The sequence below is a fragment of the Melanostigma gelatinosum genome (assembly GCF_949748355.1).
Source record: "Melanostigma gelatinosum genome assembly, chromosome: 9".
Lineage (NCBI taxonomy): Eukaryota > Metazoa > Chordata > Actinopteri > Perciformes > Zoarcidae > Melanostigma > Melanostigma gelatinosum.
In genome coordinates, this window is record NC_136642.1 from 10823212 (window position 1) to 10838180 (window position 14969).

Genomic DNA, 14969 nt, shown 5'->3' on the forward strand with positions numbered 1-14969 from the left:
ATAACTACAGCAAGGTTATGTTGAGAAAAAAAATCACTGTAAAACAGTAAGAGATATAAGCGGCATCTTTCATTGGCCGGGAAAAACCTAAAAACGTTAGTTATTCTGGACAATACAGGATGTCGCTCTCAATCACTAAACTAAGTACAGTTAAACACCTTACTTCTGTTTCATTAAAACTAACCTAGACTTTATTTCAATGTCAGTGTTTCACTCACACAGAATGTTAAGATATTAAAGTCGTCTTGTTTCTAGTTCTTTTCCTTTAAACTACCTTCAAATTGAATGGATTGTAATCATATTTATAACAGGTCAGCCTTTACAGGCGATATACATTGATACATTTATACTTTGATTTAAAGATGTTCTATTCCTGCACAACAAACACAATCTGTATCTAATTGATTTGCGAAAAAGAACATCCAAAGTAAAGAATCAACATCAACCAATGAGCTGTTTCCAGACCTCAACCTGAGGTTTGATGGACTGACAAACCACAGAGAACGAGGTTGCTGCTGTGGGAATAAATCTCTTACTCAATGATGGGAGCTGAGCGATCGTTGGTGACAGTTCTTCTGAGTCGGATGTGGGCAAATGGATTGGCCCTGAAAGGAGGAAAGAAGAAAAATGAAAGGTATGACAGTTGCACATTATATAAACTGGTGATTAAAGGGGAGCTCTTGCAAATAAGTATTGTACATTAAACAGGAGGAAATGCAAGAAACAAGCAAAAAGAAACAAGAGTAGAAGTACAGCCATGCTAGCTGCTCTGTGAGACTAACGCTAGCATGCTCACATGCGCACAATGACCATGCTAAATTAGCTTTTATTTATTGCAATTCATCTTTTGGGGAACTTGAATACTTGTATCAAATTTCCTTAATAACCGAACAAGGAAACGTCATGGTAGCGCCAGATGAAAAGTCAAGTGATCACCTAATCACTTCGTCATTAGGATTCATCCTCTCACCACCATGAATGTCTATACAACATTACATGGCAACTCATCCAAGACTTGTTGAGATATTTCATTTTCCACCAAAGCAACAGACCCGACACTGATGCCCAGAGCCATGCCGTTAGCTTAGCTAAAAAACTAAATTGAATGCCAAAAACACTGGATTCTTTTCATCCCATGATGACGTATTCGAGCCCATAGCTTCTTATGTCGGACCCTCCTTGCCTGGTAGTTTCAAACTCAAAGCTCCTAGTTCGTAACCCTGCCTTCAGTTTGAAATTGGTAATCCCCAGACGTGACTAGTAAATTGACTGTGACATATAAAGCTGGTGGAATGTCCCTTTAATGACAAACAAAGCACCTTCGAATTGCTAAGTTACCTGGTTGGAGAGGATGGTGGAGAGACCAATTCTGCGGTGATCTGAAAAGTGAAGAAGCGATAATATTAAAAGGATATTTTGACAAAATCTCCATTATTATGAAGCGTCTGTATCTCCTCCATGAACAGTGAGGCTCAGTTTGGAGAACACATTGACCTTTGACCTCCTCCCAAAGGTTTCATGTTTCTGACCTTGTTGCTGTCGGCCATGCTGTACGGGCGCGGGCGGAAAGTGCTGACCCTTTGAGGGGGAAGGGAGTGCTCCTCCTCTGATTCGGGGGTGAGGGCAGGGCGACCTGCAGACACCAGCTTGTCAAGTTGGCCCGTACTGGTGCTGTTAGCCTTAGACAAGAAGAGAGAGCTGGAGGGAAGGAAGAGGAAAGAATACACAAGGAAAAAGACAAAAGGAAACACGAGTTGAGATCTGTTGGTTTTCAACAAAGCTGTTGGCGTTGGAAGTGACTGTACGAGGGAAAGGGCGGTGGAAAGACTGAGAGGGCAAACAGCAAGTGTCATTCTGCAGTTCATGAGGTCCTCTGCACTGTCTGTGTGTCCGGCTGAGGACGCTTTGATTTATTGAGAACACAGATGGAATTGGTAAGGGTGTCATGTTATTGTCCACATGAAAATGACCCCATTAAGGTTTTCTGTGAACAAAGCAATGTTATAACTTCCTACTTTTTGCAGATTGCCGATATAATGAGTTGTACAACAACTGAAGGGAAGAGGAGGAAGACGTTCTGTCACTAACAGTGTCAAAGTTCATCAACAATCTCTAAACCACCAGATTTGAGTGTTTGTGCTTCTTTGACTTACCTCTCGAGGTGATCCATCTTACTGTGCTGTGACTGAGTGTAGGCGAAAGGGAACCAGCCTTTCCTGTGAGGGAACATTTGACTACACTGATGAATAACATAACAAGAGTTTAAATCAGCAAGTCAGGGGTGTGTGTGATGAAGAAAACTCTCCATTGTCCTCTATGAATATATTTGTTAACCTGGTGATAGAGAGACGTCTGCGCACACACAGCCTTGTCTTATGGCATGAGACATTTCGGAGTCTTCTAATGTTGTGCATCACACCAGTGCAAAACATTACAAGGCCCTCTCAAGTTATACGGCCGATCATTCTGTGGTTTTCTGCATCAATGTGAGGTTTGTAAAACATACCGTCCAGTTCGTTCATTTTGACCGTAGTGCCATCCGTCTCTGGGCTCAGAGATGAGCAGGGTGATCTTGTCACCTGGCAGGAAGTGCAGTAAGCAAGCCCCGCCTCCTAAGCCGCCGCCCTCCAATGCTCTGGGAGTGTGAGAGAACATGGCTTCCACACTGGAAGGTCCAGATAAAGGCAGCGTCCTGGGGAGAGTGGAGCCTTGGGAGAGAAGAAAGAGGATTAAAGGTTACTGTCAGCCATGTGCCAACACATGGCTGACAATCTCTTTATCGCACTGATATCAGCGTGACTGTTTACTTTTCACTCTCCTACAGCTGTGTCAGAAGTGTATTAAGTTACTGCTAATGAAAACACAACATTGACTTGTGCTGCTGCTTCACATTAAAAGTATTTTTGTCAGCGGATCACTTGTAAACATTTCTGGGAGTAATGACGTAAAAAGGTTGTTGAAATGAAATAATTCCTCATAAATACACTGAGTTTGTTTGGCATGAGTGTTTGCCCCGCACCACAGATGTCGCCAAATCAACAGGCTGGAGACACTCAAGCATACAGAAGAGACTCGTCACATCTTACCCTGAAAGCCGCCCAGCCTCATTTCACTGGCGGGTCTCTTCGGCAGTGGAAGTGTAGCTGTTGCACACATGTCAGCGGTCTTCAGCAGCCAGGGATTATGTGACGGTGATGAAGCATTGCTTCCCCCTGGTCCCACCTGTTGGTGCAGTAGCTGCACAGGAGTCATGGCCCTGGAGAGAGGAGCACTGTGGGGCAGCGGCGGACTGTGAGGAGCGCTGTGGGTGATGGGGAGGGTCATGCCGCGCAGAGAGATGCCGGCCGAGGAGATCTGGCTGAGCGACATCACCGTGGAGGGGATGAGGCTCGGGGAGAGGTTGGATGTGTTGGTGGCCAGGAGGAGAGAGCTTTGCTGGGCCGAGCCGCCGGACGTGGTGGGGGTGGACGCAGCCGGGCTGACGCTGCCACTGGCACTGGTGTCGGGGAGGGGGCTGGCTGATGCACTGAGGGGTGTGCTGTTGTGCTGAGGAGACGCTCCTCGTGATGAACCTCCAGCAGCTCCTCCAGTGGAGAGGGAGCAGAACGTCTGGGGGGAGCCCTGTGGAGGACAGCCTTCACTGTGGGAGGAGGAGGGGAGTGAGCGCTGCTGGGAGCGACTGGAGTCTCCATTCAACAGAGGAGGGACTTCTTGAACAGAGAGCCTCTGAAAAATCAAGGACAGATACTGTTGACTGCCAGAAACTAGAAGCCACTGTTAAAAATCGAATATTGTGAATGTCTTAATGAAGTTTTTAGTGTTAAGTTTTCAGGTACCAAAAGTGTGGACTCGAGTCACCTGACTTAGATTTGAGTCAGACTTACAAATCTGGTGACTTTAGACTTGTCTGGGCAAAATCAAAAAGGACTTTGTGACTTCTAGTTTGACTTCTCTTGGACTTACAGACGATGCAGCCAAGATATTAGAAGCCGAAATGTTGTCTTTCAGAATCAGCAATATCTTAGCTATACGTATCTGTCATTGATGGGTTGCTGTTCTTAATTCTATAATGACTAATATAGGAATTCAATTGTGACTTGACTCAGAACTTCCTACCAAGGCTTGTGAGTTACGTGTAACTTGGAAAACAATGACTTTGTCCCAACTCTCTAGATGGCTTTGTGGGTTTCAAGCCATCAACCCACCATGTAATCCTTCTGTGGGAACCACACACGATGCTGAGATTAATGCTAAGTCCAAAGAACACATCAGACATGGTATAAATAAAAATGATCTGACCTGTTCTGGCTGAGCGGAGCCGATCTTTGTGTGGCGGAGGACCTCGGCTATCCCAGCAGCCCCTGAGCCTGGCGGCGCAGTGTGACGCAGCAGATTCAGAGCGCGCTCTGGGAGTTTGGTGGGCTGAGAACATGACTGCTGCCAACAGGAGAGTTTCTGAGACAGAAGCTCTCTCACCTGGATAATATTCAGAAGGAGAATAATGTTAAAGGAGAGGACTTTAATAGTAGTTGGGGACTATTTTCAGCTCTGGATTAATACATCTGGATTTCAGAACGTTACCTGATGAATAAATAAGTAAATGTGAACAGATCACCTTGGAGTGGTAGTTGATGAGCAGTTTGGTGACACAACACTGTCTGTCCACCAGGAAGCAATACCGTCTCCTTTCCTCTGTAAGCGCAGACTTGTAACCCGAGGCCACCAGTGCGTCCAGCTCGCCTTGGCGACGACTCATCAACTCCACAAACTGAAGGAAACGCCAGAGAGATTTAACTGCAAACCTGAACATCCTTCAACAAGCACGTACAGTCCTGCATTCACAATCGCATGCACACATGTAGCCCTCAGAGACGGAGTGACCTTCAATGCACATTGTACGGAGGGAGGAATAAGTGAGGTCATATCCTGCCTGTTGCACAATGATAACCAAATCCAAATCATGAATCTCTATACTTTTGCCCTGGTGACCTTTTTGATCTGACATAACCCTCCAAGTGGCGCAACTCTTTCACCCTGTTATATCATTCATATTCCTCCAGTCATGGCTTGAGCACTAAGTGGCTCTGAGGAATCAGCTGAGGCAGATTGGTCTTTCATCTTATTCACACTGGCCTATTTCTTACACAAATGCTCACACACCTTTTTTAATCTGCTGTCATGCTGAGTGTTTCTGAGTTGTGCATTTTACTTAAAAATCTGTGTGTTGAAGATGTATTTCTTTCCACCCCCCATGTGGAGCTCTGGGCTTCACTTACCTGCATCTCTCTGTCTCCATATTTGTTCGGGTGGCGACTGCCCTGGCTCTTCCTGCGGAGTTTCTTCAGCTGAGACTGGCAGCGCTCGATAGACTCAGATTTAGACCTCCGCTCACTCTGATACTTCTTGAGAGTGGCCTGAGAGGGAAGAGGGAACAAATCAGAATATTCATTCAATAAGTGTTGAATGAAAGGTTTGACAGAGCGAATATTTAAGATTTACGTGTGGTTGAGTCCACTTTTATTCATTACGGTGAACTTTTTTTGAAACCATTAATCAGCTACATTTAACATAATTATCCTTGTGTATTTTCACATCATCAATTCAATAATTTCCATTATTAATTTGCCTTCCAGACAAATGAAATTAAACGAAACATTTCATATATCAAAAGTGAACGGATGTTTTAACTTACTGTGAGGTATTTAATATCCAGTTCCAGCTTCTGCTCCAACTGGGCGAGCAGCTCAGAGTGAAACAGCTTTAACTGTTGATGAAAGATCCATATGCAGAGTTTTAGAGGAGACTGACACTGTGACGTCCACTAAAAGGCCTTATCACAATTCATCAAATAATAAATTACCGGTAACTAACTTTCTTAATAAACGAACAATGGTACTCCTTCTGGTCACAATATATATTTCAAAATGTTTGCTTGAATAATAGTTGTGCCGATAACATGAAATGATTTGAGCACGCAGTCTTACCACGTCTTCCAGCTGCACCTGAACCTGTCTGTGGACCTCAGCCATCTGAAACAGTGTGTCTCCTGTGAGCAGCAGTAAAACACAGTATTATACATGCTGTAGATCATCTGCGTTTATTAGCTAACCTGTGCAGAAAACTTTAAATCTGTGCTCCAATGATGGCTGTTCACAACAGTGTCAACATCTACAGAGATGCAGGACAACGCATCGGTAAAGATGTCATAAAACTTGCTGTTTTAACACAGTTTCTCATTTACAAAGTGGCGGTCAGCTGTGTGTCCCTCCCTCGGTCACACAGCTCTGTAGTATGTGGTGGCTGGCATCTCGCCCTCCGACTCTCCTGCCTGCCTCCCCCGCTGTTTTCAGCATTACAATGAGATCATGTGGTGTTGTTAATCTCCCAACAATGACCCTACTCTCTCCCTCTCCCTCTGTTCTCTCCCTCTCTCTCTCTACATTTCCTCACTCCCTCTTGTCTTCATCTCCTCCCTCACCAACACAGACTATTTTCAACTTCTCTCCAGCTGTCACATCAACTCTCTTAACTTTATTAGGTCCATCACAAACTTATTTATATTTGCTCCTCGACCCGGTCCTTCTCTACCAGCCGCCCACTCACCCAGCTCTTTGGAGCCTTGGCTGTCGCTCGCCAGCTCTCCAAGTTTCACCAGAGCATCAAAGTACCCTTTGGCCGCCACAGTTACTCCTGAAGAAGAGAGTACATGTGAGGGAAAACTGAAAGATATCCTGTTCAGTGATTCAGACAAATCAAAGGCCAGTGGCTCCTGAATGACCCCGTGTTTGACTAACCCGTCAGGGCTTTCTCATAGTGTTTCCCCATGGTCACAAAGTTCTTCAGACTGGGGTTGAACTGGTCCAGAATGCCCTGTAGACAATGATACATAAATAACAAGGATAGTTGAATTATGACAAGCAAAATGTGTGGAGCTTTTTCATATTTTAAACCAATTCTCTACACTTGATTAGGTTCAATGTTGGTGCAGATGAGAAACAGACAGAGGAGACATACCTTATAGACATTTTCTGTCATCTTGTTGACCTCTTCTGTTCGAGACATGTTTCTTCTCTCAGTTATATGCTGCCACAATGTGATTTTTGTGTTGTTTGTCTCTTAAGCTTCACAGAAGACTGCTACCCCCCTAAAAGAGGAAACACAAAGAAACGATACAGTGAGTGATGATCTCCAACAATGACCCATGAGATTTACCCCAAAACTTGATGAGTGTATCTACCTTCATGTCAATAGAGGAAAGATGCTATCAATGCACTTATTTGTGTTATTTTATATTTCACAGCAAGTGTCAATTGTTGTTTTTGTGCCACGTGTAAAGAGGACCCCCTGAAACAACCGTATAATAAAATCATTGGGAGGTTTCAAGTAGAAGAACTCCTTTGCTCTTAAGAAGCAACTACAAAAATCTCAAATCCTCATATTCCCAACACAATAATCTCTACAGCGCCATCTCTATAAATGACTGTAGGGGTGAGATTTGAACCAGCCAGAGGGGTTTTTTAAGGCCATCGGCCCATCACAATAAGTGAAGAGGATGTCAGACCGTCTTGTGTTTCGTCTGAGGTCAGCAGTGTTATTTTCACATGGATCTCCTCTGTGTCTCAGCTGCCAGTTTCTACATTATCGCTTCGCAACATTACGGCAACCGAAATATTTCTCCAAGATATGTGTGCCAGACGAGTTATACCATTTCAGATCAGAACAATGGGCTCCTCCAGTCCGAGTCACAGGTGTCAGAGCACTGAATAAACACGCGACAACAACGTTTCCTCGGCCGAGAGGACGATCGGGGGGGGGGGGGGGGACTGCAAGTCTGGATTTTATAGCAAAAATTTGATGGCAAAAAATTTCCCTGTGCAGTCCTCCTTTGTTACAGCGAGATTACAGGGAAAACGTTGACCCAGATCAACTAATAGTATATGACACAAAGAAAACATTTCCAGTCTCTTGCTCATTAAGGCCACCCTGGTGTATTCTGTAATATGTCAGAGGAGCTGCATTAGCTGCAGGAAAAGACAGAAAACTGGGAGCTTTGTCCAAACTTTGCCTGTTTTGTTGAGTTTGAAGGACTTTAAAGCTTTGCACATCAATTAAAATGATTAAATAAAATACTGAAGATAAATGAAAGATCATTTGCGTGTGTGTATATTCTATCTTACTGTGGTTTAATTCTAAGACAAGTGTTGCTTGTTTCAGGATGCAACAGGAACAGTCTGCAGGTGGTTGGGAAACCGATACAGAAGATGCATTCATGCGGTTTGGCCTCTTTAAATTTCTTCAAAAGGTTTGGAAGCAGACATTGCATTTAAAAAACATGAATTCACCATCAATCTCACGTGAGTCTGCAATGAAATAATTATGATCTCCAACCATTTTGAGAATTGATTACTTGTTTGAGTCACTTTTCAAGAAGAGGATTCACATGGTGGTCAGCTGAACATCTTTGGGTTTTAGAATAATGCTCAGAAACAAAGAATTGATTGTAGATGATGGAGACTCTTTTACTATTTTTTGACATTGCTGAACCAAAAAGAAAATTGTATTTAAATGATTTATGCAATAATTCAAAGTAACAGCGCATTTTGGTGGTTTTGAAAGTATCTTGTTTTGTTTCATGTTTAAATGACGCCAGATATTCATGCATCTACTTCCTGCCTTTCTCTAGAGAATGAATGGTGCAACATTGCAGCTAAACCCGTACTCCAGCACCAAGTGAGCCTTTTCTTCTGCACCATCTCGTCTTATTTCAACAAGTACATCAACGTCTTTGGAAATAATGAGGCAAATGCAATATAACCCCGCAAAAAAAGCACAACATGCTGAACCTGCGTGCCTGCGCATATGAACATGAATACATCAGATGGGTAATTCCACAGTGGATGTTTTTCCTGAGTATTTACTTGAGCTTTTTCCTAAGCACTCTGTCATTTGTTCACACGGTGCAGCGCAGTAACAGCTACCTGTTGATCTCTCAGCTCCACTTCCATTTCTAAAACACCAACACATAATTCAGCTACTTTGAAAAAACAAAACAAAAAGAAGTTACATACCTTTTCTGATCTCATTGTGGGAAACGATAAAGGCTTCCTGCGCGTCTTTGAGTGCTCAATGAACAGTACGACACCCCCTCTTTTCTTCCCATTAGGCTACTCTCCCTCTCGGCTCGTTAGTGGGGGGTTGTTTCATCCAGCAGAGCACTAAATCTCCCCTCCACCCCTTTTTCACATGGCCCTCTCTCTCCTTTGCCTCCTCTCTCTGCCTCTCTCCTCTCAGGAATCGGGGTCAGATATTTGGTGCCGTTCAGTACCTCTCCTCATTACTGAGCCGATTACAAACATGCCTCCACGCCCGCACAAACCGGCCAGCAGAAAAAAAAAACACCGACAAAAACCCCCGCCCAGTACAACCAGCTCCGTGCAGTTGGAAACCACAGTCAGCCTCCCGTTCTGTGTCTCCCTGTCTCTCTGTCACTGGGGCAGAATAACAATGAGCCAACGGGACCTCGTCTGAATAGGAGCAGGAGAATAATGACTTGAACTTTTTAAGCCAAAGACAGCGCAGCACATGCAGGCCTGTCGCTGGCCTACATACACCCGGACCTTCACATAGTCCTGCTCCCCATTCTCAAGGGAGGGGGGGCACAAGTAGGAGGAGGAGGAGGAGGAGGAGGAGGAAGAGGCCCTGCTTGGCCCTTCATTTACTGCAATAAAATGCTAAGAAGATTAAAGGCTAATGTATGAATGAAGGTGCTGGAGAGGTCAGAGGGGGGGGGGGGGGGGGGGGGGGGGAGTCCCCAAAAAGTTTAGGGTCAATGGAAAGTAATGATGTACATTTACCCGAGAACTGTACTAAATCACAATTTTGAGGTACTTATACTTCACTTGAGTACTTTCTTTTACTTTATACTTCTACTCCACGAAATTTCAGAGGCAAATATTGTACTTTTCATTGCACTATATTTATTTGACAGTTGCAGATTCAGATTGATAAAGTTATCATATAAAATATGACAAATAGTTATCCAGTAAATTCAATTACCCAACAGTATGTAGAATCCATGTACTGTAACCGTCAGATAATTATAGTGGATGTAAGTATTTCCATCTGAAATGTGGTGCATTGGTCTCAAGTACAGTGTCGTGCACATTATGTGGATATGTGCATAGAGCCCATAAAGCTAGAGTGGTGGACATCACTTGTGGTGCATGTAGGTGTCTCACTGAAGCTGTCTTTTGTTGCAGTTGCAGGTTTTCACCAGGTGGTGGCGATAGTGTGACATCACTTCCTGCAGCACCTCCCCTGCATCAGACCAACAGCTACAGTGGTGCAACACGTGAAGACTGTAGACATTAAATCTGTATCTTCAAGACCAAAACAGGCAGCTAGAAACAAAAATACACCTTTATAAACACATGTAATTCATAATGTTGACTTCCCTCAATGTTAAATAAAACCAATAATGAAACATTGAGCACAGCTATGGACATATGTTCTACTCAGGTGTTACTTTACAGTCTTCACTGTCCAAACCTCACCTCATCCCTGCAGCTCAGTGTCTCTCAAGACAACCTGCACCAACGTATTTTGTATGAATGGACACAACCAGAACAAGTCAAACCTACACCAAAAAAAGAGATGGAAGTGTCTTTACTCAGTAGCAGGGCGTCCAGTACTTCCTGTCAATTCAACAGACGAGACCGCATCTCTTTCCGTCATCAGAGTAGCCTCCAGTCTGCCGGCCACAGCAGATGATCTTTTGGGTTCTGGGTCACCTCGGTGTCGAGGCGAACACATTGGAGTGTCTGTAGTCTGCCGTCCTTGGACCTGAGCCGTAAAGCTGTTTGTGTCGGCTTGCTTCCTCTCTGGGCCTAATTCACACGTGACAAGGAGATTGACAGACAGGAGAACCCAACTCACACTGACTTATGAAGCAATATGACTCATACACACCTGTCACACATGTCCAAAAAGACAAAGACAGGAAGTATCACCACACATAGAAATAAAGCTCTCTGCGAGGTCAAAACCAGTCCAGTTTATCTGGCATATTAAAGCTAAATATATAAATGATGTCTCTCTTTTCTTTGTGTTTACATCATTGATCTGATGAGATGCGATACGACTATAACATATACAGTCCGAACCAACACAGAATATATCAACAGTTAAAACGAGACACCTTTTATGCCCTTTGAATTTTCAGTGCTACAAAATATGACATTATATATATATATATATATATATAATATATATATTATATATATATATATTATATATTTATATATATATATATATATACTATATATATTATATATATATATATTATATATATATTATATATATATATTATATATTTATATATATATATGTATAATATATATATATTATATATATATATTATATATATATTATATATATATATATTATATATATATTATATATATATATATATTATATATTTCATATTATGAATACAACAAATAATATAAATATCAAATATATGTTTGCAGGGTTTAGTAAAAGTAACATCGTTTTTAACAACATTTACGTCATGTTCAGACACTTCTGAGAAACTTAACTTTAGTAATTAAGATGTATTAATTGCACATAAAGACAGAGTCACAGAACCAATTACTTTTGCAATTATTCAGGTTCTTGACAAGGTTTTAGGCCCGATATATGCCATTGTGTGTAAACCCTGTTGTCTGTCCTGTACTCAACATGCTGGCTCCGTTAGCTGGTGTTGAGTGATTTTCTTTGACCCTAAATCAGCCATCTGCTGTCGTGCCGCTGCCTCACTGGCTGTCAGTCAGACTGGAAGAGACAGTAATTAATCAGGCCAATTACTCCCGTGCTGAGATCTAGGTGAGCTGTGTGACGTCTCGCTGGAGGAGCTGAACCAATGATTGTGTCCCGTTAGAGAGGACAATTGCACATCAGAGGTCAAATAAAAATACAAAAAGTGTTCATTGTCATAGAAGGATAATATATAACAAATATAAGCACATTTCCAGGATAAAAATAAAGACCATGGAGCAGCGAGTAGGATGTTAAAGAGGCAAAAGAGTCTGAGGAAAAGAGGAGGGGTCTTCCAAGAAAAACATAAAGCTGAAGGAGGGGAGGAGAGGAGGAGGAGGAGAGAAAAGAGAGGTCGAGACAACGAAGGAGGGATAGGAAGAGTTGAGCTCTTCTGGAGTAAATCTCTCTCAATCTGATCAGTGTGTGAGGTGGACTAACTCACTCCAGTGGACAAGGACTCACAGGGACTCACAGGTACACACGCTTTTACAGTGTTGATTTAACTGAAACAGTGTGTTAATCTTGTCTGATATTAGCTCAAGTATTTGGACGAGGCGTAGCAGAGGACAGTTAAGAGTCGTAGTGTTTAACTTTGATCATTTAGAAGCAAAGAAGCATAAACCTTTTTTCAGTAAGAAATATGAACATTTTGTCATTAGTCAGTCATTAAGATATGACATGAAACAACTTTGATGAGGAAGAAAGAAACATGAGTTTGGGGATTGTTGATGTCAGTTACTAAAAGCAACTGCGACTAAATGTAACTGAAGTTATCTCAATCCGGTTGAGAAATCTCTGATGATGTGAGTGTCCGTCACGTTTGCATTTAACAAAAGACTCCTAAAATAAATGGTTGACGGAACGAGGGATCCTTGCAGGTTAATTAATGTATCTCTATCCAGCACTGATGGGAAATAGAGGTACATTTATATATTTTCGCTTTTCTACAAAATAGGATTCTTTTAGTTTTCAATGAAGATTAAGGACAAGGAAAGTTAACTGAAGGGTAAATGGAAGAGTTACACTTAAACACATTTAGTTGAATGGATGTTTAAGAGATCGGCTGCAGAGTTTGTTAGATTCCAACTAAGGGGCGATAAAAATCTGTCATGAAATACATATTTCTACTCACTGTCCTAATTCTGTTTGTGTAGCAGGCCATGAGAATGAACTAGAACGCAAGTGCAAGAGACAACAGTTTCTCTCTGGTTCTTAACAGAAATGCAATATATCAAGAAAAACCTCTGCTGCCCATATATCCTATAATGGGCGACGTGACGATGTTAATTAAGATAGAAGTAAATAGCATTTAAAGCTTTTTCATGATAATTAATGCTCCATTTTGCCTTATCTTTATTGTTGGGTTATATTGTACATGTTCCAACTAGATCAATTCATTATTCAACAAGTAATAAAACATACACAATAGAATATAATGTAGCAGTGATGAGAAGATGCTCTATATGGACAGTAAACTTCCAAATCTGTTGTCTTGGCATCTCACAGATTTAAGCAAAAACACAATAAAGTCTATGAAGTGGATGAAGCACCAGCAATGAGAATTTAACTGGATGAGATTTACACTGAGGAAGGCTTTTCTTAAACCTAAAAAAAAGTGTCTCAACTAATTTTGGGAGAACCACTCACCAGAGAAAATGATGTTGACATTGATCTTGTAATGCACCGGAACGTTTATAGCTTCAACGCCATCCATTCTTTGTCTAAATGTTTACAAAAAGAGAGTTCTCTATTCTGTTTGTCAGACTTTTTTGATCACAGGTCTAACTGCTGTTGTCAGTTTTTAATTTGGGACTAATCGCACAACTTAAATATCCACCTTGACCATATGGTGCAGGGATGTTGCACGAGCCCACTGCTCACCATGGATTACTCCCCCCTCCCCCACAGAAGCACGCGAGCTCACTTATCTCTGGTTAAGGCAGCCAACAACAGTGTGCAATTAGGTTCATAGAGTGACTTGTGGGTGGTAAACGCAGGGCTGAACTGCGGTGATTGGGTGCGAAGCGGTTTTGTACCTCGACCATCTGTCTCTCCGGTCAGCCCCGTTAATCACAACAGGGACTGCAGAGACGGAATATATTTAAGTTCAAAGGCTGTTTCTTTATTATAAGGATGAGTACAGTGTAACACTGATGATTCTCAAGTCATCAAAACAAGGAATTATTTCTCAATTAATTCTGAGGCTCAATATAACATTTTTTAAATTGTTTTTTTGTTGTTGGATTTTTATTCAGGCAGAAATGATCATTGTCGTACAACAGACTATGTCTGTATTTTTCCACTCTTTCATTATTGATAAAGTACAGTGAATCATGTATGAACTTTCAACACACACACACACACACACATTGTGGAGGGTGGTCACTGTGAGCAACAGGTGGTCAGTGAGGTTTAGCTGCCACATCACGTGTGTGCCATTTCAAAATGCCGACCCTGTATAATGAAGGACATGCTACGGTGTTCAGAGGGGTCAGCCAGGCTTAATGATGCAGACATAGGGAATATAATGTGGAACCGCATGGCCACATGGATGCTTAGGGATCATTATGGGATCTAGATTTTAAACAATGTACTGCTTTTAATCCTATCCTCCAAGTATAAGACTTAAATAACCACCAAATTCCATTTGTGAACCGATTGAATGGGTCTCTGGAAACTTTCGATTTGGGCTTTAAGGAAGTCAAAACCATCAAAGTATGTTCACACTACCAACAAAAGTCTGGTGACATTGTCTGGTCCAGTCAGGATGTCACACTTGTGATTTGGACTCATCCTTGTCTGGACAGCCTCTGGTGGTTTGGGCACATGCCGGGTCTAAAAGTGTCTCTTTTTTTGTTTGAGGAAATTGACTATAACTAGAACAGCACACATAAACAACATGTCTGTTAACGTGTAGATACAAATACAGGACTCTGGGGCAAAAATATCAGATGAATGAAAATGTAATGCAAACAACATCAGCATTATAATTGGGAATAGAGCTGAATAAGCACATCGCTGACTCAATAAAAGTCTCCATAAAACGCTGCCTTTAGGACACATGATTGTGCTGTTGTGTCCCTCCTGTGATGATGCTGCTAGAAAACCATAATCTACAATCAGATTTTTTTGTTTTACAGGTTTATTCCATT

The 14969-nt window shown here is 42.0% G+C and overlaps 1 protein-coding gene across 1 annotated transcript; it reads right to left on the reverse strand.

Annotated features, from left to right (window-relative positions):
- Positions 1 to 418: 418 nt before the first annotated feature.
- Positions 419 to 7067, reverse strand: LOC306782479 (BAR/IMD domain-containing adapter protein 2). The gene is made up of 14 exons (XM_079275866.1): positions 7015 to 7067; positions 6795 to 6870; positions 6604 to 6690; positions 5985 to 6046; positions 5693 to 5764; positions 5277 to 5414; positions 4616 to 4768; positions 4300 to 4476; positions 3087 to 3726; positions 2507 to 2708; positions 2154 to 2216; positions 1530 to 1698; positions 1339 to 1379; positions 419 to 605 (listed from the first exon to the last, which is right to left on the reverse strand). Exons 1-14 carry the CDS (start codon positions 7060 to 7062, stop codon positions 533 to 535), a joined length of 2001 nt encoding a protein of 666 aa, XP_079131992.1. The 5' UTR covers positions 7063 to 7067; the 3' UTR covers positions 419 to 532.
- Between the last annotated feature and the right edge of the window lie 7902 nt (positions 7068 to 14969).

What these genes read in the sequence shown, in the direction of transcription:
- LOC306782479 (XM_079275866.1), bottom strand. Translation starts at nt 7,062, where the DNA reads ATGTCTCGAACAGAAGAGGTCAACAAGATGACAGAAAATGTCTATAAG. An exon ending in TGGATATTAAATACCTCACA is followed by an intron (nt 5,415 to 5,692) that starts GTAAGTTAAAAC and finishes CTTCCCTCTCAG; the next exon opens with GCCACTCTCAAGAAGTATCA. An exon ending in AAGATGGATCACCTCGAGAG is followed by an intron (nt 1,699 to 2,153) that starts GTAAGTCAAAGA and finishes CCTTCCCTCCAG; the next exon opens with CTCTCTCTTCTTGTCTAAGG.